Source organism: Triturus cristatus, chromosome 8, assembly GCF_964204655.1.
Source record: "Triturus cristatus chromosome 8, aTriCri1.1, whole genome shotgun sequence".
NCBI classification, from domain to species: Eukaryota; Metazoa; Chordata; class Amphibia; order Caudata; family Salamandridae; genus Triturus; species Triturus cristatus.
In genome coordinates this window covers 48,719,342-48,745,189 of record NC_140591.1, presented here as the reverse complement: position 1 = coordinate 48,745,189, position 25,848 = coordinate 48,719,342, and the positions used below count along the sequence as shown (strand labels likewise).

At 46.6% G+C, this 25,848-nt stretch overlaps 1 protein-coding gene across 2 annotated transcripts in view; it reads right to left on the bottom strand.

The window, feature by feature from the left end:
• LOC146800028 (uncharacterized) overlaps positions 1-25,848 on the bottom strand; it is a 206,363-nt gene that overhangs the window by 161,235 nt on the left and 19,280 nt on the right. For both annotated transcript variants that reach the window (XM_085620930.1, XM_085620931.1), the window contains exon 2: positions 23,775-24,080. In XM_085620930.1, the coding sequence (XP_085477056.1) occupies positions 23,775-24,042 (268 nt within the window). In that variant the 5' untranslated portion in view covers positions 24,043-24,080. The remainder of the gene's footprint in view (positions 1-23,774; positions 24,081-25,848) is intronic.

Here is a 25,848-nt window from a genome sequence, read left to right as displayed (position 1 = left end):
TAGCGGACCTACCAAAGCGAGATAGAGGCAGGTGGGACCACACTCGCGTCTGGTCGCTCACCAGTGTCCATACGGGTGGCGAGGTTCTGGTCTACGCCAATGCCTGAGATGTTGAGAGATGTACTCTCAGATACTTGAATCTGTCCGGGACCACTACTACCTCCCGCGACCAGTCGCCCAGCCGGACTCCGTCCCGCAGCAGCCACCAAAAGGATTTCCCTCCACCCCCACCCCCCGATTCATATAAAGGCCAGAGGTTTCACCAAAGATCTACATAATACGAAGGTGGCGCGGACCAGTCGGGTCAAGGTGTGTGTGGGAAAAACAAAACATCAGCATAGAGCGCTATGCTGTCGGAAATGCCCGGTGCCCACTCGAAACCGTGGTGCCCACTCGAAACCGTGCATCTGCGCGTCTATACGTACTCAAGCCGAAAGCGGCTCCTTAGCAAGCGCGAAAAGATAAGGGGAGAGCGGGCAGCGCTGGAGTGTCCCCAGCTCGATAGGGAAGCTTCTGGAAACCGAGTCGGCCGCCCGGACTGATGCGGTTAGGTCTGTGTACAGCATGCGAATAAGACTTAGTAACCGGGGGCCGATATTTAGGAGATAGAGCAAGGCAAAGAGATACGTCCAGCTGAGGGAATCAAAAGCCTTGTTCATGTCCGCCAAAAGGAGCACGGCAGAGGTATTAAGCTTATCGACTGGGGCGATAGCATTATGAGCACGTCTAGTATTGTGCGCACGGTTCAGCATAAATCCTGCCTGATCCAGGTGAACCAGCTCCGTAATATACGGGACTAGGCGGTTTGCAATCACCTTGGCCAGAAGCTTAGCTACCACATTGAGTAGAGAAATCGGGCGATATGACGAGCATTGTTCCGGCGGACAACCTGGCTTCAAGAACCCAACAATCTCAACATTCCGCTAATCTGGCCGAGGATATCACCACTCTCCAAGGAAGCCTCCAGCGCCACTAGGTATGGTTTTAATAGTTGCGGGTGATATTTCGAGAAAAACTCACAAGGGTATCCATTTGGGCCTGGTGCCTTTCCCGCACGCATCTCAAGCAGCGCGGTCAGCAGTTCGTCCACCAACAGGGGAGCGTCCATCGTATCCCGTGTTGTATCCAATAATGCCAGAGGAGGAAAGTCCTCGATAAATTTCTGTACTAGGGCAACGGGCAGTACTTCATGGGGGGCATACAGATCTGCAAAATTCAAGGCAAAGCAGTAAGCAATGGCAGACGGGTCCGTGGGAGCAGTCCCATCATGGCCGCGTATACTCTGGAGCGTCTGGGGGCGCAGTGTCTGCTGACACAGGTGATGCAACAGGGCACTAGATTTGTCTCCCCACTGGTATATCAGGCTACGGGTGGCGAGCCAATAGAGTCGGGCTTCGTTTAGGAGTTCTCTGGTGTTTGTCTGTTGTACGTTCAGTAATTGTCTGCGCGCGACCTGTCCCACTGTGTCCCTACTCGCATTCTCCGGATCAAGTAACTGGGCCTCAATTTTTAATAGCTTATTGCGTTGCACAGTACAGGAGGCAATATCCAAGCTCCCCTGAGAGCAGGCTACATTGCTTCACACAGGATGACTGAAGACTCCCCCGTGCCTGTGTTGAGTAATGGATAGTCGGCTAAAGATTTATGAATATGTGTCCTATAGTTATCATCCCACAGCAGTCACGGCGACAAACTCCACCAAAATTGGGAGCGCCTAGGATCCAGAGACAGGAGAATAGACACCGGTGAATGGTCAGATAAACCCATGGGAAGAATTTCAGCTGTGGTCAACCTAGGAGTGTGCACCCCCGAGAGGAAAATGTCATCTAGACAAGAGAAGGATTAGTGGGCTCCAGCGCAATAAGTGTAAGCACTCGTGATGGGGTGTATGGTCCTTCACGAGTCAACCCACCCCAAGCCCTGAACCAGGGGTCTCTGCAACTCGGCCCATGGCGCGCCACCAATCCTGCAATGGGGACATATCGTTCCAGTCCCCCCCCCTCCCTCCCAACTAGAGTCAACCCAGATGGGAGGTCAGTCCAGAGCATAGTCAGTTTTTCGACTAGGGACCACAAGAGGTGGGGGGGCGTATACACTACCCACAACAATGGGTTCCCCATACAGTGTCCCATATATCACAATGAATCTACCCTGTGGGCCTGACCACGTTCGGCTATGAACGAAAGGGAGCCTCTAGTGAAACAAGCATGGTAAGTGTGTGCAAAGCCAAATCTGCCCAAACAAGGTGTCTTGGTGCCCGCTGAGTGGGTCTCTTGCAGAAGGAGGACGCCCGTCCTGTGTCAGTTTGCTTGGCGCAGCACAGCTCCCAGTTTGATCTTATCAAGTAGGCCGTTTACATTCCAACTAAGGACTCGGAGCGCTTTACTCCCGCTAAATCCTGCGGCATCGACGGTTGCGTCATGTATATAGGAAAGTAGCAAAGTGAGTGACAGTGGTAATCCCAGGAGCACACATGACGGAAGACCTAGTGGCAGTAATAGATAACATCAAAGAATTTAATAAACCCAACCACTCCCCCACCCACTCCACCCAATACCTCAAAACAGTAGAAGCATCTGTCACGGTGGGCATCGTACCGCTGCCCCAACGGGCCAGGGCACAGCCCACACCAAAGGTTCCCCATCTAACTGTCCCCAAACAAATACTATGTTCTCAGATACTGAGAAAAGAGTGATTGGGGGTGGGTGGGGGGGGGGGGGGGGTCACTCGTAAGCCCATGCATAGTGACATGTTATGTTATGTTATTTAATTTTCTAACGTGCACAGCTACTCCAAGGAGTGTCCCGGCGCGAGCACAGAGGGACTAAGATGCTCGTAAGTACTAAATAAAGAGGTACGCTTTTAACAATTTTTTCAAAGCCACAGGATCTTTAGTGTTGCGAAGTGCAGACGGAAGGGCGTTCCATGCCTGAGCCGCCATGACGGCGAGGGAACAACCACCAAGCCTGTGCCGGAAGAAACGGGGAACTTTTGCCAGAAGAGCGGAGGAGCGTAGCTGTCTCCCTGGAATGTAAAATGAGAACATTTCTCCAAGTAAGTTGGCCCAAGACCATGCAGAGCACGATGGGCGATGGTAATCGATTTGATTTTCACCCGGGCCGCCATGGGAAGCCAATGAAGAGAGCGAAGATGACCTTACATACTGCTTCTTAAGGGGATCTCTAACAGGAGCCGAGCCGCCACATTTTGCACCACCTGGAGTTTAAGGGAGCATGCCGGAATCCCCACATAAAGAGCATTAGCATAATCCAGGCAGAAAAGAATGAGCGTGCGGACAACTGTCTCTTTCGCCAGCCGTGGAAGAAATCTTCTCAAAATTTTGAGAAGACCAAAGCAGCACCCTGTAAGTCTCTTGACTTGGGAGGCGAAAGATAGATTATCCTCAAACCAAACTCCCAGATTCTTTGCTGTGCTACTGCTAGAGGACGGTGGCGGGATTCAGACGGAGAAATCAAATCTCTAAAACCAGGGGGAAAATTGCCATACAAAAGGATCTCCAACTTGTCTTCATTACATTTCAATTGGGCGCCCACAAGCCACTTAAACACCGAAGACAGACAGAATTGAACGGAGGCCACGGATTCCTCCTCCTTTTTCCAGGTGAAAAGTAACTGGGTGTCGTCAGCATAAGCAATCGCCTTAGCCCCCAAAGCCTCTGCCAACACGACTAGAGGAGTAAGATAGATATTGAACAAAAGGGGGCTAAGGGATGACCCCTGAGGGACCCCAGTAGTAACCAACTGAGGGGCAGGCGCTGCCGGTGGTAGCCAGACTTGTTGCACCCGACCCTCCAGACATCACCATAATGAGCATTCAAGTCCCAGTTCTCCATCCCCAATACCAGTTCCGTACAATCCGGAGAGGTATAAAAAATAAGGAAAGTGAGTTGGGGTGCACCAGCCAGTCTGGTCTGCACAGTGACCCTCAATAGCCATAATGCGACGGCGACGAGTCTTGTGGACCTCCATCCACCCGGGAGCTGGAAGCGCCTTGAGATTTTGATCAGCGCCTTGAGATTTTGAGCAGCGCCTCGAACGTGATCTGCGATTTATTTTCCCTTTAAGGTTTGGTAAGCCACTGCATGGCCTCTCCTGAGGACGACTCAAGAGTCAAAGTGCGGCGGGGTGTGCGGCTTGAGCTTCTGTCCATCCAGGCGAACACCTCCTCGGGAGTATCAAAGAAAAGCATAAGTGATTCGTAGAGGACACTCAGCCAGGCCGGGAATAGCAGTGCATACTGGAGTTTGAGATCTCGCAGTTGGGCTTTAGCAGCCGTTAACGATTGCCGACGTTGCTGCACCAGTCTCATGTAGTCTGGAAAGATTAGAATGTGATGGGAGTCACACAAGTTTGCCCGCCAATCTGGCCTGTGTGAGGATCGCATCCAGTCATGAAAATTTAAGAACCTAGCTATAATGGGCCGAGGACTGGCCCCTGTTGGGAGGTTTTTGCATCAAGGCGCTGTGCGCGCATTCAATGATGAAACACTTAGACAGAAGTCTGAGGGATCCAGCCGACTATCCACGCAGTGAGGAATTGTTCCACATTGTTATCTTTGCAGCCCACTGGAAAGCCCACTAAGCGAAGATTGTTCCTCCAGGCCCTGCCTTCGGTGTTCTAAGCCCTGATCGCGAGACCTTTAATGATGGATTCCAGAGAGGACAGCTTCTTGTGGAGGGATGCAACTGTCTTCTATGGTTGCTATCTGGGTTTCGGCTTCTGTTATCCTGTCAACCACTTTGCGTAGGTCCTGGCGGATCAGCATCACATCTGACCCCACCGCCCCGATCTTGGCGTCCAGCGCATCTTGTGACTGCGTTTTTGCCACAATCAATGCAGCGTTGTCTGGACCAGTAGAGCCCTGAATCGTGGGATCTGCCGTTTGCACCCCACGACCAGCATAGCGGTTTAGCGTGCTTTTGTTTGGTGCTCTGCAATTTGTCACGAGTCATGCTTAGTGACAGCAGGTAGGCCCTCAGAGCGCCAGCACAGTTCTGTAACAGCCAGTAAGAAGGGCGAGCTCACCAAAGTCTGCGGTCGTGGTGGTAGCAGCACTTTAGGGGTGATTGGGAGGACTTCCCACAGCGAGCAGTCAATCCAGATAGCGTTCGCCTACAAGGCAGGCAGGAAGGCAGGCGCGGACGTGCTGGGGGAAACTCCGGATCAGTCAAAGCGACAGGTCTTGAGGTCCTTCCTGAACGTGTGCAAGGTAGCGGAGCGTCGTATGTTCACTGGGAGCTCGTTCCAGGTCTGATGTAGGAGAAGGCTCTCCCGCCCGCTCGGTTTCTGCAGATGCGGGGGGACCTCTGCCAGGGCAAGGTCGGCGGAGCGGAGGTTCCTCTTGGGTGCGTGGAAGGAGACTCTCGTTGAGGTATTTGGGTCTGATGTTGAGGGATTTGTACGCATGGGTGAGTTTGAAGGTGATCCTCTTCTCGATGGGGATCCAGTGGATATCTCGTAGGTGTTGGGTCATATGTTCGTGACACGGTGTCCCGAGGACAAGTCTGGCTGTGGAGTTCTGAATGGTTTGGAGTTTGTGTAGAAGAGTTCTGTTGATCCCGGCGTAAAGGGCGTTGCCGTAGTCCAGTCTGCTGGTTATGAGCATGTGGGTGACGGTCCTTCTGCAGTCGCGGGGGGGAATCCGTTTGAAGGTCTTGGAGGATGCGCAGGCAGTTGAAACTGGCGGAGTGACGGAGTTGATCTGGCGGTTCATGGAGAGGGAGGAGACGAGGGTGATGCCGATGATGCCGAGGTTTTGTGCGTGGTCGGATTTCCGAGGGCGGGGGGCCACCAGGTGTTGTACCAGGTAGAGGTGCCTGGTCCGAGGATTAGGATCTTGGTCTTCTCAGAGTTGAGCTTCAGGCAGCTGTCTTTTATCCAGACTGCGACATCCTTCATTCCTTCCTGGCAGCAGAGTCTGGTATCTTCAGGATTCTTCGTGAGTGAGAGGATGAGTTCGGTGTAGTCAGCGTAGGAAACTATGCTGAGCCCATGCTGTCGGACGATAGCGGCGAGGGGGGCCATGTAGATGTTGAAGAGTGTGGGGCTGAGCGATGATCCTTGGGGTACTCCGCAGTTGATCTCGGTGGATTCGGAGAGGGAGGGGGGAACGGGGAGTCTGATCCTCTGTGTTCTGCCAGAGAGAAAGGATTGGATCCAGTCGAGGGCGGCTCCTCGTATCCCCGCGCCATGAAGCCTGGCTGCTAGCATGCGATGCGAGACGGTGTTGAAGGCCGCAGAGATGTCTAGCAGGATGAGGGCCGTAGTGTGTCCCTGGTCTAGTAGTATGCGGATGTCGTCAGTGGCGGCGAGAAGGGCAGACTCGGTGCTGTGGTTTCTGCAGAATCCCGACTGGGAGGCGCCTAGGATGGAGTTCTCTTCGATGAGGGCAGTCAGCTGAGCGTTTACGAGCCTCTCAGTGACTTTGGCCGTGAAGGGGAGGAGAGAGATGGGCCGGTAGTTTTTCAGGTCTGTCGGGTCGGCCGTAGGTTTCTTGAGGAGGGGTTTAACCTCCGCCTGTTTTCAGTCGTCTGGGAAGATGCCGGATGTGAAGGAGGCATTGGCGGTCCATCCTAGTCCACGTGCGATGGCGGCGGCAGCCCTGTGGAATATGTGTGGTGGGCAGGGGTCCGTCGGGGCTCCCAAGTGGATTTTCATCATGGTCGCGGTGATTGGTTAGACGGTGGCGGGATTCCAAGTCGTGAAGGTTGACTTGTCGGCAGCGGTGGGGAGGGGGGTGGCGTCCGGCATCTGTTCGCTGAAGTTGTCGTTGAGGACCTCGATCTTCAGATAGAAGTAGGAACTGAGCTTGTTGCAGAGTTCCTGGGAGGGTATGACATCCGTGGCTTCGCTGGGGGTTTTGGCGAAATGCTGTAGGAAGTTGAACAGTTCTTTGGCGTTGATCAAGTTGGTGTGGACCTTGTCTCTGATGAAGGTCAGTTTGGTGTCTCTTATGCGCTGGTGGTATTCCTTCAGGGTGCTCCTGTGGTTGTTCCGTGCTTTTCTGGTTTCGCCAGGTTTTCTCTAGGCGTCTGCAGAAGCGCCGGACTTCTTGTAGTTCTGTGGTGAACCAGGCGGCCTTCAGAGGGCGTTGTTTGGTGGGGTGGCGGAGGGGCGAAATTCCCTGGCTGCGGCGTTGTTGTCAGTTGTGGCGCTGGGGAGGTCTTGGAGGAGGGTGGTGTTGAGGTGCTTGTAGAAAGATGGAATCTGACTGCATGGTTACCCCCACTTTTTGCCTGGTGTTTTGCTGGTTTTTGACTTAGTTTGACTGGAATCCTGCTAATCAGGACCCCAGTCTATCTGCTTTCTCCCTAAATTGGTTGTTCATGTACGTCAGGTACACTTCAGATTGGATTCTGGGGTACCCCTGCAAGTCCCTATTATATGGTATACTATGTACCTAGGGCATAGGTACCCCAGAGGCCTCTCATGGGCTGCAGCATGTATTATGCCACCCATGGGAGACCATTCAAAATGACACAACAGGTCTGCTATAGCAGCCTGTGTAAGGTGGTGCATGCACCCCTTACTTAGATATAGGTTCACTATATCTATCCATATCACTGCACATATAAACCTATCAATCACCCCTATGGCAGGCCTTATCGATCTTGAAGGAAGGGTGCTGTATTTTATGTGAGAGGGTGAAACTGCATGAGCAGAGCCCCTCTGCAGCCTTCGGAATCTCTATTCTGGGGTTGATTTGTGATGCTGCCAACCATATACTCTTAAGTGCATTATAACCTTGCGGTAAATGCTAACTTTAAAACGGCTGCATGGAAACATGTCATGTTTGGTGTCAAACACCTTGGAAACATACCTCCCCAGCAGTAACTGGTGAGAGGTATAATTCCACCCTTCTAGAGGGAGAAATAGGACAGCACCGGTTCACCCAGTACCAGTTTTCTCGACCCTGGCATCACAAGATGGATGCTGCTAGCCACAGACACGAGTCTGCCCTCCTGCTGCTGAACGAAACTCCGGCAAGGGACGGCTGGACAATAGGTTTTCTGTCACAGGGAGGTGTGACCACCTCCCAGACAGGCTTTGGTGTATTGGGGCTGGGTGGGTGCATGCTGAGAGTGCTTTGATGTCTGCACTGGGGGCACATTTCGTGTCCCTGTGCATAGCCCCTGCAACCAGTTTGAGCTGGACTATCAGCCCCTGCTCTGGCACGAAACTGGACAAAGGACATGGGTGTAGCCACCCCTCTGTCCTGACCCTCCAATAGGAGGGTCCCCAGAGTTTGGCTTACCCCTTTCTTGGGTATAAAGTAGGAACCCCTGGCTACAGGACTTTAGATATTACCTGGACTAAACTCTGCTACAGAAACCAAGTATCCTTCAACAATCTACGCTTTGCTGGACAACAGAAGAATCTCCCTTGGAGTAAAGGACTTACTCCCCTGAAAGGCAGGCACCTCAACGGACCGGTTTGCATCTACGCAGCTCCTGAAGGACTCCTAAGATTTTGCAACACAGGAGGTGGGTTCATAAGCTTCCCCGAGGCCAACCAGTGCTCTCAGCAAACCCGTGACCCGCAGCCCTCGTGGGGACCCTGCAGCATATGCTTTTTGGCGATCCCGGAGGCTGTGCTTTGGACTACTTGTAGACCAGACCCAGAGCAGTGATTTCACCGAAGATTACCGGCCTACACTCCACGAGTGTTCCGTCGGCTGTTTTTTTGAGATTCCTCTCAAGGTCCCTTCGCGATCCCTGCTCCGTCAACCTGTGGGTCCCTGATAAGGGAACTTTAACTTTCAGTGGGCTGTCCTGGTTGCTCCAGACTTGCCCTGACTCTCCATCACTTGGGAAGTCCCCAGGACCTTGCTGGTCCCCACCGAAGCATCTTTTCTCCGACCACGTGGGTTGCAGTTGCCAAGGCTTGATGGTCTCCAATCCGGACACCGACCCTCCAGCACTTGACATCCTTCGTGGGACAGCTCGCCTGTGGTCTTTGGTCGTCGTCGTCTCTCAGCACGGATTGTGACACCCATACATGCAGCCCTTTAACCACATCTCACGCCTGCTACAGAAATGCCCGGGTGTGTGCAGTTTACGGCCACTTAGACTTGGTATTTAAAATTTGCCACGCCTTGAACCCCTCTTTAATTAAATGTAAGTCACTCCTATTGAAGGCCCTTGGCAACCCAAAGGGCAGGAAGCTATGTAAGTAAAGGGCAGGACGCTAAGTAAGTAAAAGGCAGGACGCTAAGTAAGTAAAAGGCAGGAAATGTTCTTCTATGTTTTACATGTCCTGGTACTGACAAACAGCTAGATTCGTTTTTTAGTGCTGTAAGGCAAACTCCGCTCATAGGCTAGAATTGGGAATTGCTTAAAATACCTTTAAACTGTAATTCCTGATCAGAAAGGTAGTGACAAATCCTCTTTACTATTTTAGAAATGCCACTTTTAAAAGTGGACATTTCTCTACTCGTACTGCTCTGCGTGCCTTGCAGCCTGTCTCGAATACAGGTCTGGGCTAGGTGAGAGATCCCTTTGTGCATTTCTTCTAGGAAGTGAAACACACAGGAAAGGGCTGGGTGTGATTTAGCACCTATATGCATTTAGCTGCATTCAAATAGTTCTTCCTGGACAGATGGGAGGAAGGGTCTCACCCTTACCCTTCAAAGGGTAGTGGCCCGACCCCCATACAAAGGACTGATAACCCCTCACTGGTAGTCTAGAGTAAGGACTAAAATTGAAATGGATACTGGTGCACTTTAAAATCACTCTTTTGAAGCTTTTACTACATCAAAGGCACCTCTGGTTATAAGTATTTGGTATCGGACCCCCAAATCAGACACTGCTGGACCTAAACCGAATGTCTGTCAGATGAACAACAGTGCTGCTCAAAAGGACTCAACTGGACTGGTATTTCTGGAAGTCAAAAAGAAAAAGAGGGCCACTGAAGACCGGAATGGAGTTTTTTCTGGAAGGACTGTTACCCTGCTTGTTGCCCTGTGGCCTGCTGCTCTCAGACTCTGCTGGAAGGAGAGGTGCCTACTGGCTTCCCTCACACGTGATCTCCATAGGCTTGTTAGTTTGCCTCCTGTTTTGAAAGTCTCAGGGGCACAAAAGAGTTCTTGCAGTTCTGCTGGCGCTGTCGGACTCTGCCTTCTGTGAGTTTTACCCTTGCCTGAGGTACCCCCTCCAACTTCTGGGCCTAAGAATCCGAAGTGAAGCAACGCGAAGCCTTGCTGCAAAGCCTCGTGGGATCAACGCAAAGTGTTGCAGCAGAGACTGCACCCCAAGATCTGTGTGCAGCGGGCCCAAATGGGCCCCTGTAGCTGGCCCGCGCCCCATCGCGGTCAGCTTGCACTTTGGATTTGCACGGGTCCCTCACGATCTGAAGTAACTTTGTTAGCGCTACCTGCTCCTATGCCCCCTTTATTGTTTTGTTCTTGATTTACTCAGATAAATATTCTCTATTTTTCTAAACTGGTTTTGAGTCTTTTTGTGGTGTATTTACTGTATTGGGGTATGGGTTATTGCACAAATACTTTACACATTGCCTTCTAACTGAAGATTGCCTGCTCTGTGCCAAGCTGCCAGGGGGGAGCGCAGGATAATTTGTGATTGTGTTGCGACTTACCCTGACTAGGATTGGGGTGCCTACTATCAAGAGACCAGATTTCTAACACTTAGTCTGTTTGGGGATGAACTCTGGATACCCTATTAGGCGATTGCCACACTTTTTAAATCCTGATTGATTGACCGCTTGCTCTCCGTTTTCCAGCCTGCCACTTTAACAGCCGTCATTGCTAATCTAGCAGCGTTCGAGGCAGTGTTGGGCTCAAAATTAATACATCGAAGTCCTGTGTGCTCAATCTGACTATACTTCAGCCGGAACTTCCTGCTCTAGGAGGCTTTGTTTCAGTTCAGTGGTCCTCTGGTGCAATTAGGTATCAGAGACTCAAACTGACATCTAAGCTGTCTTCCTGGATGCAGGCCTATTGGTCGTAGCTCTAGAAGAGCATTCTGGCGATCTTAGGGAGGTGGAAGCCCCTTCCCATCTCTTGGATGAGCCGTATTGATGTCATGAAAATGAATGTCCTCCCATGAGCCCTATACCTCTTCCAAACCATACCTAATCTGTTCTCGCAGGAAGATATCCTTTGCTTGCAACAAGACGTTCGTTCCGTTATTAGGAATGTGAAGTGACCGAGGAGCTCTAACCCCCTTCACAGGACCAGGGAGGTCTGGCCTGTCCTAATCTCCTCAAATATATTTGGCTGCTCACCTTCAATATATCTCAGAGTGGGGGGTTCAGGAAAGTGAGTAAACCAACCCAATTTTCCTTGTTCCACAAGTAAGATTGGCTTCTCATTATCGATCTCTATGCCAGTTGCTTTTGGTTGCTAAGTCTCCAGGAAATTAATGTACTTGCTAATTTAATTGACCAACATAGCAGTGTTGTCATCCAAGAAAGTATAGTTGCGATGCTAAGAAGTACTGGTGATAAAATGGTGTGACACGATCAATGCAAAAAGTGCATTTCATCCTGGCAGCTATCCGATGCCTGAAGCTGCAGTTCGATCCTTAGACACAGAGAATGACAGGCAACACACAAGTTAGTACAAGATATATAGCATCAAACCCACTGTCACAAACATTTACAAAATTACCAGTAAAGACCAATATTATTAAAGTGTTCTATTTTATTTCTTCTTTTCCAGTCTTGAGATTATTACAAGCAGATGCAACCAACGCGTTTCGCCCCAGACAAGGGCTTCTTCAGGTCATCCGAAGTCAGGTTCCAGTAGTAAGGCTGTAAAATACGTAACTAAAATCCTACCAAAGTTCCAAATCCATTGCTACCCACTGTGTATTTTCACCCAGTATTTTAAAAGGTCCGCCGCGATGTATAGCCCATGTGTATCTCTGTTAGTGCAATCAGATGATTATTTCAAGAAACAATAATCCCAGCGCAAAGTATACTCTGTTTGGCAGCGCTTTCCGGCGAGCTGCATCTATGTCTATGCGGACTGCAAAAGAAGAAGACATAAAAAAAAAAAAAAGAACACTTTAATAATATTGGTCTTTACCCATAATTTTGGAAATGTTTGTGACCGTGGGTTTGATGCTATATATCTAGTACTAACTTGTGTGTTGCCTCCATTTTCTGTGTCTAAGGATCTGACTGCAGCTTCATGCATCGGATAGTCTGCCTGGATGAAATGCACTTTTTGCATTGATCAGGTCACACCATTTTATCACCAGTACTTCTTAGCATCACTACTATACTTTCTTGGATGATAACACAGCTCAGCAGGACCAGAGTTCCAATATGAGCATTTGCAATGGACACAGCATGTTTGTTGTTCTAAGTACTGCAAATACTCAAATGTAACTGTACCCAATTTGAAAACCTCAAAAAGATGCAAGACTGATGATGCATTGCCAGGATTTGATCTGGTTACCTTCAGATCATATCAGAGATCATGCCAGCCTCAACAGAACAACTTGGACGCCCTCACCTGATCAAGATTGCTATACCTTTCATCGACAGTACAAACAAACACGGAAAGGACTGCTATTCTTTCCTGGATTATACCACAACTTTTCAGCAGACTGCTAAAATGTTCATGAATAGTCAAAACATTTTCAGCAGACTGCTGTACTATTTCAGAAACTCTAATCACTTCCCAACATGGCGATACTGCTCTTGTAATACGACAACAGTGTCACTTCTTACAGAATGAAGGAGGCAGGCGGTATGGAACTAATAAGTATTGTCAGATCTCCTCACAGACTAGCAGAAAAAGAGAGCTCCTCCCTCCTTGCATTACGCTAAGATTTACGAATATATTTCATTGCATATTGTCAAATTAGTGTGGTAGTGAAATAGAACTAAAGGTGTCAGTCTAGAAACATAAGGCCCGATTCATGAAAAAAGAAGTAGTAAATCTTCACTTGTAGATTTGCATATATATGCAAGAAGCAGATTTATTACTTTTGCTAATCACCAATATGAATGGAACGTGGCACCAGGAGAATTTTTTTTTACCCCATGCAGAATCTCCTTTGTCTACATTCCTTCAAAATGTGTAGGCGATCAGTTTCCCTTCCGATCCTGCTAGAAGAGTAACTCCAGCTCTTAACTGAAGGAAAACTCCAACCATTTCAACAGTGGCAAAGGGAAAGATCATAGTTATGGAATGCCAGTAAATGGCATTGCATGGGCCAGTTCCCAAACTTCCACACAAAAAAAAACATGCCTTGGAACATCCATTATCCACCCCTTGGGTGTGATTTACAAGTGCAGATTACTCCACACTTACGATGGAGAAACCTGCACTTGCGAAACCATTTACGCCCACTCCACTAATCCATGAACAGCACTAGCTGATTGATCAAGTCTGAATGCGAGCTGGACACGTAACGTCAAACGTGGTCCCTGAGCAGCGAAGAGCCACAGGGGAGAACTAACAGTCGGGAAGACCAGAAAACTGGGACTTCAGTACACCATCATTAATAGCCTCAATACTCAAATAACTGGCTCGGCCGGAAGCGACTTAACCAAGGGAAATGACCCCCAAATAGCTATGGGTACTATCTTCAAGGGCCAGTATAACATCATTACAACTTTGGTGAAAGAGGCCCAGTCCGATAAGGTCTTCTTACCACTTCAGGAGGTGGAAGCGGCCAGTGGATCAAGGACTATCCATGGCTGGCCTCACCCTATCCGTGACCCCACACATGAATGAATGAATGAATGAATGGCATTCATAGAGCGCATGGCTACCCGGAAGTGTCCCAGCGCTGTGGAACCAACATGGACCGAGAGCAGACTAGGGAAACAACAGGGTCTTAAGTTGTTTTCTGAAGGTCTGGTGATTGGAGATCAGACGTAGATGAAGTGGCAAGGAATTCCAGAGTTTGGAGGCATTGTAGGAGAACAGTCGTCCGCCACTTCGGACTCTTTTTATTCCAGGTACCTCGCCAGACGCAGATCATCTGACCGGAGTTTTCTGTTAGCTTTGTAGGGAAGAATCAGGGCTGAGTTAATGGCGGGCCTGTTCCTGACAGTGCTTTATGGGCAATGCACAATGATTTAAATTTGATGCGTTCGTGCACGGGGAGCCAGTGGAGGGAATGTATTGCCGGTTTGGCTGATTGTCTGTTGGAAGTGCCAGTCACATTTCTGGCTGCGCTGTTTTGGACTAACTGGAGTTTGGCAATTACTGAGGAGGGGGAGCCTAGGTATAATGCATTCCCATAGTCCAGCCTGGAGAGTATTAGGGATTGTATCAGTACCTTTTTTGCTGGAGGGGGAAGAGGAGGGAGGACTTTCCGGGCCATTCTGAGCAGGCCGAAACAAGTAGCTGTTGTCTTTCTGACCTGTGTTCTAAAATTCAAGTCCTGGTCCAACCAGATGCCCAGACTTTTGATTTCGGTCTTGTGGGTAGGGAGGGGGGTCCCATGCTTAAAGGCCACATTGAGTTGGGGTGGAAGCTGCTGTGGTTACCTAAGACCATAATCTCAGTTTTTTCCCCGTTAAGCTTGAGCTGGGAACTATCCATCCATTCTTGGATGTCTTCTAGGCAGAAGTGGAGACTGTTGGTGTTATTTTCTGCCTGATTGAGTGCTGCCACCAGTTGCGTGTCGTCCGCATAGGTCACTATGCAGATTCCGGAGGGGGCAACTATGGCTGCGAGGGGAGACATATAAACGTTAAAAAGGGTCGGGCTGAGAGAGGAGCCCTGCGGAACCCCACTTGTTAAGTTGGCCGGTTCAGATATCACTTTCTCCTCAAAAATGTGAAAGGTTCCTCCTTCTAAGAAGGAGCGCAGCCATTGGAGCACGGTGCCTGTGCCTCCTATGTTCCTCAGACGGTTAATTAGGGTCACATGGTTCACCGTGTCGAATGCTGCGCTTAAGTCGAGGAGAATGATGGCAGTGGAACCTCCTGAGTCGAGGATTTTTGTGCTTTCCTCTACTACTGCCAGCAGGGCCGTTTCCGTGCGCTGGCGAGGCCGGAACCCCGTCTGGGAGGAGTGAAGCAGATTGTGTGTTTCAAGAAAACCTGAAAGGGTCTGGTTGACAAACTTTTCTGTCACTTTACTTATTCCTGGAAGAAGAGATATTGGGCGGTAGTTTCCCAGTTCAGCTGGATCTAGGTTGGGTTTCTTAAGTAGCGCCTTGACCATTGCCTGTTTCCAGCTGGAGGGGACCAATCCTTTGTTTAGTGAGGCGTTAATCAGGTTCAGTATGTTAGGGGCTAGGGTGGCTATTGCTTTTTTCAGGATGTAGAGTGGAGCAGGGTCCCTTGGTGATCCGCTCTTAACGGTGGACAGCAAAGTGAGCAGAGTTTTCAGGGTCAGAGGGGGAAAGGTCTCAAGAGTGGGTTTGGTGGTGTATGGGTATGAGTTCATCTGTATTTCCATAGCTTTATTCCTCTGTGGAAGAGATTCGAGGATGGCTTGTACCTTGTGGTTGAAGAAGTTTGCTAATTTATTGCACCGTTGGCCAGAGGGATCTGAGGCAGTGCGAGGAACGGGTGATTTGAGTAATTTTTTTAATAATGGTGAAAGTCTCCCTGGGCGAGTTCTGGGCTGATGGGATCTTTTCTTCATAGTAGGATGATTGGGCTTTTTTTATTTCAGATTTATATGTTTGGATAGCCGCTCTGTATTCAGCTTTTTTTGCGGGGAGGAATTATTTTCTCCATTGCCTTTCCTTGATTTTGCATTGCTGTTTAAATGCACGCAACTCAGGGGAGAACCAAGGGGCGTTGTGAGACCTTTCCGACTTTTTTATTCTGACTTTAGGGAGGACAGACTCCAGTGATTGAACTATCCCGTTTGAAAAATCTTCGTTAGCAATTGTTGGGCAGGGGTTAGCTTTGGGTTTGGTTCTTTCTAGGGTTTGAATCCATTTCTCCAAGGGAAGTTTAGACCAAGGACGGTCAAAGGTCCAGGTGGATCGGGGGGGGGGGGGGGGAAATGATTTGTGTGTTGATGACACCAGGAGAGTTTGATCAAGAAATGATCAGTCCATGGGAGGGGGATAGGGTCAACTCCTTTGAGGTCCTCTAGGCTTGAGAAAACCTGATCTAATAGGGGACCTTTCACATGGGTGGCTTGTAGAATCTTTTTCGTCAAATGCAGTGCTGAGAGGTCCCTAGTCAGCTCATTTGCATTAGCAGCCAAAATATCGTCAAAGTGTAGGTTAAAGTTTCTGAGGAGAGTAAAATTGGGTGCTGAACTTGCCAGATTAGCTTCTGTCTCAAGTAGTGAGTGGTGGAATGAGCCCATTGCTCCGGGGGGGCGGTAGATAAGGATACCTGAAAATGATAAGCTCGTGAGAGTTCTACAAGCCGACTCACCATACAGTCAATACTTTATATTACTGCAAAGGACTAAAAAAAAAAAAAAAAAAAAAAAAAAAAAAAAAAAAAAAAAAAAAATCGGAGCATTAAACTTGCTAATACAGAGGGTGCAATCCGACGTTTAAAGTGATTCTTCTTGTGCCTGCAACCCAGTTCTAGACAAATTGGCATCCCTCCCAGGAATTTCAGAATCCGTTCTTGCAGAAATCAAGAGGGCAGCTAAAAACAGACTCAGGCGCAATGATTTCTCCAATTCTATCTAACTCTGATAACGGGGACTCTATCAATAAAGTTCTCTTCAGAAAGATATCTTTATTTGGAAAGTCCACAGTGGAGTTAATTCATTTAGAGCCGCAACAGCAGACAATAGGAGTAGAGAGGTTCCCAACAAGCAATCAAATCATTAACCCCGACAGCGGCGCTAGTCTCTCACTTCGCCCATCGGAATTTGTCATCCTAGGAAGGGGAGAACCAGCATCATACAAAGCGTCAAGGTGTGCTCCTAAGAAACAACCCGAAATCTAGTGTACGAGTGAGGTCTTACCAAAACTAAGAGGGATATATAAAAAAGTGGTATGGATCAAAACAAAATCAGAAGGTGACCAGTATTGGTGCAAAATCTTTCATGCATCCAAGCACAAAGACACAAGAGAACTCTGGAAATTAGTGAATCAACCAATCAGCTGGAAATTCCACTGTCCGACATCAAATATCTCAGAAGTAGCATGGAGAAACCACCTGGAAGAAATGTACAGGGGCACAGCCACCACAACCGCATTCTCAAAAGTTGCCATCAAAACAAATCACTGGGGAAGTCCCACCTACGGGGTTCCCTCCTGGCATGGTGGAAAAAATCATCAGTAACAGAGGACGAGCTGGGGCCCTGGACCGAACGGCCTCCCCAAGTGTTTTACAAACAGAACCTGCAATTCTGGGTGGAGATGTTGGTCACTTTATTAAATTACATTCTTCTCAGTCAAGAAATGCCCGAAAACTGGAGGGGATCAATATTGGTCCCTATATACAAAGCTGGTCAAACAAACCTCCGACCCTTCCAATTATCGGTTGATAGCTCTTTTGGACTGTGAGGCCACGTTTTTTTGCTAAATTCCTTATGACTGATTTAACGGCCTGGGTGGAAACCAAAACTTTGCTGCCAAGAAACCAGACTGGGTTTATAAAAGGCATTGGTACATCCACTAATATTAAGAATCTGGCCCTCACAACAGAACAAGCAAGGCATCGCTCAATCAACATTTACCTCCGTTACGTTGACTTTTGTTCAGCATTCAACGCTGTGCAGAGAAATGTTCTTTGGGTAAAACTAACCAACTGGGGTTTTTCTCCTATTCTCCTCAGAGCGATCCAATTATTGTACACAGATACATTGACGAGAGTTAGATTGGGCCAAGGCGCAACAATCTTAAAAAATAAATACCAACACATGAATGGCTTAAAAAAGGTTGTGTCCTGGCCCCTCTCTTTTTCAACTTGTACCTTGCTGTAATTTCCCCCAATTTCACTAGGATTAATTTGCATTCCCCGACTGTGGCCTGCTTTAAGGTTTCCCTTCTTTTGTAAATTAATAAAACTGTACAGTACACTATGGACCATGGGTTAAAAGTCAACTTAAATTAAACTAACACCAGGTTAGTCTCACAGGAATAGTATCTTGTCCAAACTTTTGCATAGAAGGGATAGGGTTAAAGTCAGTACAAGAGTATTAATACTAGGGGGTGATAATTGACTCCAGAGGCTCCTTTAAGAACCAGTGTGCAGTGATACAAAGAAGGAATAATTCATTAATTGTAGCATTCGCTTCCCTGCGGAACACCTTAAAAGGCCTGCCTCTTCAACCATTTTTACAAGTCATGGCAGCTAAACACGTTTCTTCGTTAAAATACAGCATGGAAATTCTGAGAGGGAAGGCTGATAAAATTATAGATAACCTTATTGTAGGAACTTATTGTCATCTGTTTAATCTGTCGCTACAGGCTTCACCTGCCCAAATACGATTAGAGTTTGGCCTAAGGAGACAAAACATAAATAGCCTTGAAGCTTTGTCATAAAAATGACAATAGATCCACAATTAGTATAACAATATGGGAGGCTATAAGTGACCACAGAACACTGTAGCACATGAATATTTTAACCTGGCCATATCCACCTTCAACGAAGAGGAACTATGGGCCTTATCCCTTTCACAGCCACCATTTAACTGAGTCATATATGACATCAGTAAAAAAGTAAAAATAACAATTGATGTACAGAATGCAGAACAATGTCATACATTCACCCCAGTACAGAGATCTGGGCCTAAATCCATCGTTTTTTTGCTCACCATGCCGTTCCAGTTTGAACCCAGCCATATGCAAATCAGTCTTGACCCTGTGCCCCATGGGAACAGTCCAGCCCGAACTGCCAAGCCAGCTCCTACCTGGACTGGAAACAAGCATCCTAGGACCGGTTTCGGGCTTTCAGCCCTCGTCAGCCAGGATAGCTTGATTCCAGTGGCATGGAGAGCAAGGGACTCACGTCTGAGCATACCCTTCCCACTCGGGGTGACAAATGCAAAAATAACAATTGATGGACAGAATGCAGAACAATGTCATACATTCACCCCAGTACAGAGATCTGGGCCTAAATCCATCGTTTTTTTGCTCACCATGCCATTCCAGTTTGAACCCAGCCATATGCAAATCAGTCTTGACCCTGTGCCCCATGGGAACAGTCCAGCCCGAACTGCCAAGCCAGCTCCTACCTGGACTGGAAACAAGCATCCTAGGACCGGTTTCGGGCTTTCAGCCCTCGTCAGCCAGGATAGCTTGATTCCAGTGGCATGGAGAGCAAGGGACTCACGTCTGAGCATACCCTTCCCACTCGGGGTGACAAATGCAAAAATAACAATTGATGGACAGAATGCAGAACAATGTCATACATTCACCCCAGTACAGAGATCTGGGCCTAAATCCATCGTTTTTTTGCTCACCATGCCATTCCAGTTTGAACCCAGCCATATGCAAATCAGTCTTGACCCTGTGCCCCATGGGAACAGTCCAGCCCGAACTGCCAAGCCAGCTCCTACCTGGACTGGAAACAAGCATCCTAGGACCGGTTTCGGGCTTTCAGCCCTCGTCAGCCTCGTCAGCCAGGATAGCTTGATTCCAGTGGCATGGAGAGCAAGGGACTCACGTCTGAGCATACCCTTCCCACTCGGGGTGACAAATGCAAAAATAACAATTGATGGACAGAATGCAGAACAATGTCATACATTCACCCCAGTACAGAGATCTGGGCCTAAATCCATCGTTTTTTTGCTCACCATGCCATTCCAGTTTGAACCCAGCCAGGGAAGACATGGCTTGGCAGTTCGGGCTGGACTGTTCCCATGAGGCACAGGGTCAAGACTGATTTGCATATGGCCATGTCTAAACTGGGGTGGCGTAGTGGGCAAAAGAACGATGGATTTAACCCAGATCTCTTGACTGGGGGAGAATGTCTGCATTGTCAGCATTCCGTCCATCATTTGTTTGTTGTAACGCTTTTCGCCCTAAGTGGGATGGGTATGCCCAGACGTGGGTCCCGTGCTCACTACGCCACTGGAGTCAAGCTATCCTGGCTGATGACGGCTGATAGCCAGAAACCGGTCCTAGGATGCATGATTCCGGTCCAGGGAAGACATGGCTTGGCAGTTCGGGCTGGACTGTTCCCATGAGGCACAGGGTCAAGACTGATTTGCATATGGCCATGTCTAAACTGGGGTGGCGTAGTGGGCAAAAGAACGATGGATTTAACCCAGATCTCTTGACTGGGGGAGAATGTCTGCATTGTCAGCATTCCGTCCATCATTTGTTTGTTGTAACGCTTATCAGTAAAAAAGTGTCATCTTTGATGGATAGAGAGGTGCTAGTGAAAAGAACCCACGCTTGGATGGTCACTGCTACGTACAGCCAATTAAAACCCAGAATTATCTGGGGGGCCTGAACAGACTCAATGCAAAGCTAAAGCTCCTGAGACTCCGGCTTGGTAATTTACAATTTCGTAGCAATCTACCAGCTTGGAAAAGGTTGAGTAAAGGAACAACATGTCTTTGCCATTACTACAGAGAAGGCATGTGTCACAGTTTTCTGTTGCCCAGCTTTAATGGTTGAACATAAAAGTCTGTTGAGACAGTATTTTACTCAGCTTATTGTACGCGCTTTTTGCCAAGCAGTTATAGTTGGTTGGTTTGCAGGGAGAAGATTTGTCTTTTACTGGAACATTTTTTAAGTATATTGGCATAGCTGAGGGTTAACTTGCAAAAAACAAACAGTAAAGGAATTTTCGAATTATTTTTAAGTCTAAACCGAAGGGGGACATGCAAATTGTGAATAGTAAGTATTGCAGACAGAGAAGCCAATAGATTACATGAGATACAATCATAGTGAGGGACTTGCTTTCATGTAATCATATGAGTTCCTTGAATCACCAGTGAAAATATTACGGTTTTTATTAATACAAGAAACCATGATTATTTTACAAAATAGCACCCGGCACTTTAATGTACTGGATGAATTGACCTCTCGTCCACCCAGTTCTAGGGTCTAATAAATAGTATTCAGCTGATCGAGAGACCCCACAGGACTATTTGCACTCTTGATGAATTGGCCCATCAAATAGCACTTAATGGTCAAGTGACCCAGGAGGGCACACTGCACTTTAATAATCCAGCTTTAAATGCAGTATTGTTTAACAAACATTAGAGCAAAAAGGGTATTCTTGGGACAATGGGACTAGTAAGTACAATAAGACCTATGTAAAGATATTACTGCAAGATTATGTTTTTTTTTTTTTTTTTTTTTTTTAACTATGAAACTAGCAAAAGGTTTTTACATTTATTTTATATCGTCATTTTTAAGTGATATTATGTACGAAGTGCTCTAATAGTGTTACACTGTAAGTTTTAGCTAACTGAACAATAAACGTATTAATTCATTTACGCCCACCAGACATACTTTTGTGGATTTGTGGTAGGCATAAAAAGGTACATTTGGTTGTAAACTTGCATCGACAACCAAAAGTACCCTAGTAAATCAGGCCCATAGTGAGTATGTGGTAACTTTTACTTGAAGGAAGAAACCGGTGTCACTTACAGCTTTGTAAATAAAAAAAATACTTTAGCCCCCTTTCCTAAACTTATGTTAAATTTACTAACCCTAAAAACGTAGGGTTAGTAGATCTGCAAAAAAAATTACATTTGAAATTGGGTTTTTTTCTTTTTAAGGATACTTATTACTACAACATTGTCTTTCCTACAAATCAAAGGACTGCTGATGCAATTGGTGCACTTTTCCACAACTTCATAGAATACAAATAACAAATACGAGCGCTCATTCTCTCACATTTGCATCCGAGTTCCCTGATCACTCCCCTGACACACCAGAGGAACCTCATAAAAGTATGAAGTACACATAAGATTGCATGCCATATTGGCAAACCTTTTTTGCACATTGGTTACACAACAGTAAGCCCAAGTGAAATTGTGTTTATGCCGGTGTCATCTTATGCAATTAATGGCATGTTTTGTTAAGTGAAATGTTCGTGAATGTGCCCTTACACCACAGTGTATAAAAGATTTAGCAAAAATACAATCACAGGGAAAGGTAATGGACAAAGTGAAGGTGATCTACTGCTAGTGTTATGTATTCCTTTTTGCCAGTTTTGGCTTCAAATGCTTCTTCACATATTTTGTGCTAAAAAAAAAAAGCATTTCATATCATTTCTGGAACAACAAAAAAAAAAAGTTATGCGATTTTCTACTAGGGTTGACCAGAAGAATTATATTTGGGCTCAAATATCAGATACTGCAAACATTTATGCTCAGAAATATATATCGAGATAGTGGAAAATCAGCATATGGTGTGGCTTCTCCTGGCCATAATTAAGGGGGGGGCGGGAGAGGGGGGGGGGGGGGGTCACTGGAATTGGGAAAATGGCAACAAAATTATAACTCATTCCTACTGTTTCCAACCCTAAAAAATGTACTCCAAAAAAAGTAGAAGTAACTGTGCAAATTTACCCAACTCAGTTGTGGAGTTTTTTTTTGGGGGGTGGGGTGTTTCTTCACATGGAAAAATAATATTTACGTGCAGATTTTTTTATTTTTAATGTGCAGCTATGCCTGACATATAACTGTGGAGCGTCAGGGCCTTCAAACAAATGGTGAAAAATACAGAGGTGCTGAAAAATACAGGAGGTGCAGAAATGGTGGGCACGGCAATGAGAACTATTGGGAGACCTATATTCAAAAGGGAGATTTATAACATGAACTTATACAAACAAACAACTTGAAATTGGACAGGGCCAACTCTTAGAGTGCACATGAATGGCACAAAAAGCTCCGACAGCCCATTTCGGAAGCGGTGGTAAACACACACACCATGATAAAATAACTGTTAATGGACAGGTGTGTGAGATTGATGGCCAACATATAAGGAGCCTTAAGAGATGACAAAGGTGGAAACACCTCAGCAGCACACAAGGTGCTGGGTGATGAATAAAAAAAACCCTTACTGAATGGGATTGGAATTAAGCATGCCGATAGGTTAGAGAATTAACTAGTATTGTCCGTTTTAAAGTGGCACCGTACAATTATCAACATGACATACTTAATGCCACTTAAGCTATGTAAGATCTATCAAGGGCGCACATCCAACAGTACTAAGTGTCAGGAAAGTCCAGCAGATTTCCTACACCTGATATGCAAACATACAAAGAATACACGCGAACGACCGAGTCCACGGATTACCAGCAGTCCAAATAGTGATCCTCAGTAAGAGCAATTTGAAATGAAGCCTAAAGGATGTTAGCACAGCATTGTACTTTTAATTTTAAAGTATAATTATGCAGGATAATACACAGTTACCTGGCTGAGCAACGCAGCCTCCTTAAAAGTGGCATCTTGGCCAATGGCTCCATATTGCTCACACGCCATTGGCATTGATATGAATTCTGAACCCAACACAAAAAAATTGTTTACAATGTCTGATGCACTGAGGGGGAGGGTGGAACGGAGAACTGCAAAGAGGCATAAAGGAAAGGAGAGACAGCATACTTTGTAACATCATCCCTAGTAAGCATGATACAGAGCTTGCAATACATATACACAAGGGGTACCCCTTATTTAAGTATCACGACCATCGTGTATCCAAGCACCACTCAGGTACACGTCTCCCACTGCAGGGAAATCATGTAGAGCACCTGCAGGGGGACTCGTGACAGGAATCACCTTTTTAAGGATAGAGCAAAACAGAATGATGACAAAGAGCAGTATGGTACATTGCTCCTGCAGCATTTAGTCAATTCAAAAACAAATACACATCATGTTTACCGACACAGGCTTGAGGGTGATTTGTTACAGTGAAAATAGACTGAAAAACTGACCTCTGCCGACCATATGATGGCTCTCCATGTCTGTGCTGAACATATCAGAGCAATCTCGTCTGTCTGTGCGGAGCGTATAAGTGCACCCACTTCCATCTGCACTCGGGTGGTCAGGGCGCTCTCTTCCATCTGTGATGAGTGCAACAGGGTGCTGACTTCTGTCTGTGCTGCAGGGCTCAAGGCAGTCTTTTCTGTCTGTGCTGAGTGTATTGGGGTTCTCCCTTTGACCTGTGTTTATAGGATCCTTCGGACACTGGGTATCTACCATGATTTTGGTGAACACACCCAATTTAGAAATTAATGCACCTGTACGAAAAGAAAATCTAATTAGAACACAATATCACCCCATATGAAAAGTAAATAGTTAGTATGGAAAGCTTATATTTTACAGACAAAAAAGGTCAAGAATTTTAGGGAAAAACAACTTCATGTGATTGCAAAGAACATATAACTGTCCTTTAAACAAGGTATCAATGGTTCGCATTCCTGTAAATGTAACTAAATGGAAGAGTTTAGACTTTAATCTTTAGCATAAAATCTAACTTCCTGTCTTGACAATGGCTCTAAGTCATTATAGCTCCTACAACACTCTGAACACCTTGAATTCAATAACTGTACACTAAGAGTACCGGAGATGCCACAAGACTCCTCTGATGACAAGAAACGTGTGGGTGCTACTTCAGAGCCTGCACAGTCTCAATGAGGTGGTCTCATCTGACTGAAGGTGTGCCTACTGCCAGGCATTGAACCCAGTACAAATGCTATCTGGAACTGCTGCAGAAGTCTTAAACATATAACAAAACAATCATAGGAAAACGTGTGGTGGCTGGGCGATGTCGGTGCACCCAGCACAATATTTACAAACTATAGAGTCCGATATATACATATATATACACATATACACACACATATATATATATATATATATATATATATATATATATTGTCGCTCCAATTTCTCTTTCTTTTCGAAGAAATTACCGCACTCACGGGAGACATTGAAGTCGTTCTTTATTAACGGCTTACAGCAAACAAAACAGACGCGTTTCGGCGTTAGCCCTCTTCGGTGTCAATAACACATCAGAAGGGGCATGTTTAAAAACGTAATCGTGGAGCATGGAAATCAAGAAGGGACCAACTTTGCAATTCATAGTATGGGTGCCATTTTGTAACGGTACATTTCATATATAAATATATACAAAATCGTTGAGTCTACCATACTTTAGTCTATATGACCTGATATCCTTTAGACCAACATTGAATTTTTAAAATATACCATTGGGTAGGCAACGCCTCTAAGCACATAAAGCCGTGTATCGGCATATAAGTAAATACTTAAGAAGCAATTTCCTCTCAGCCGCCCCTAGGCCCCTATATACATTTGCAAATCATGCCGTGTATCGGCTTACGTCCCTTCACGTTACACTAATGTCAATGACACATTTGTTTCAATCAAATATGATCACATGATTACACATTTCAGAAATCAACTGGTTGCGGGAAGATAATACATATTCAGATTTCGAGTGTATCCCAAAGTTATCTGCATGAAGCTATTGTCATCTATAGGCCTATGTGGACTACCAGTTCCTCCCCACTGTTCAATCCTTTCGGGTACTTCGTCCCTAGGTCTATGATATACCGTGACTCTAATCTCCTTAATCTGCGTATTCTGTTGCCACCCCTAATGTTTACAGGAACCTGATCAAGGCCAAAATACTGTAATTGATTCCTGTCACTTTGGTGACATTCAGCAAAATGACGTGCCACAGGGTATGCAGCATCTTTTTTGTCAATGGCTCTCAGATGTTCTAGGATCCTGATTTTAAGTTGATGTATAGTACTGCCTATATAGCGCAACCCACAGGGACACACCAGACAGTATACAGCAAAGGGAGTGGTACAGGTTAGGAATTTAGTTATATTCCGTGATCTTTCTATATCAGGTATATTGTATGACAAAATTCTTCTGCTATTTGAGCATGCTTTGCATCGGTTACAGGGAAAGAACCCCTTCATTTCTTTTAAAGTACTCCTTCGTTCTGGGATTTTTTCTAGGTGGCTCTTTACCAGC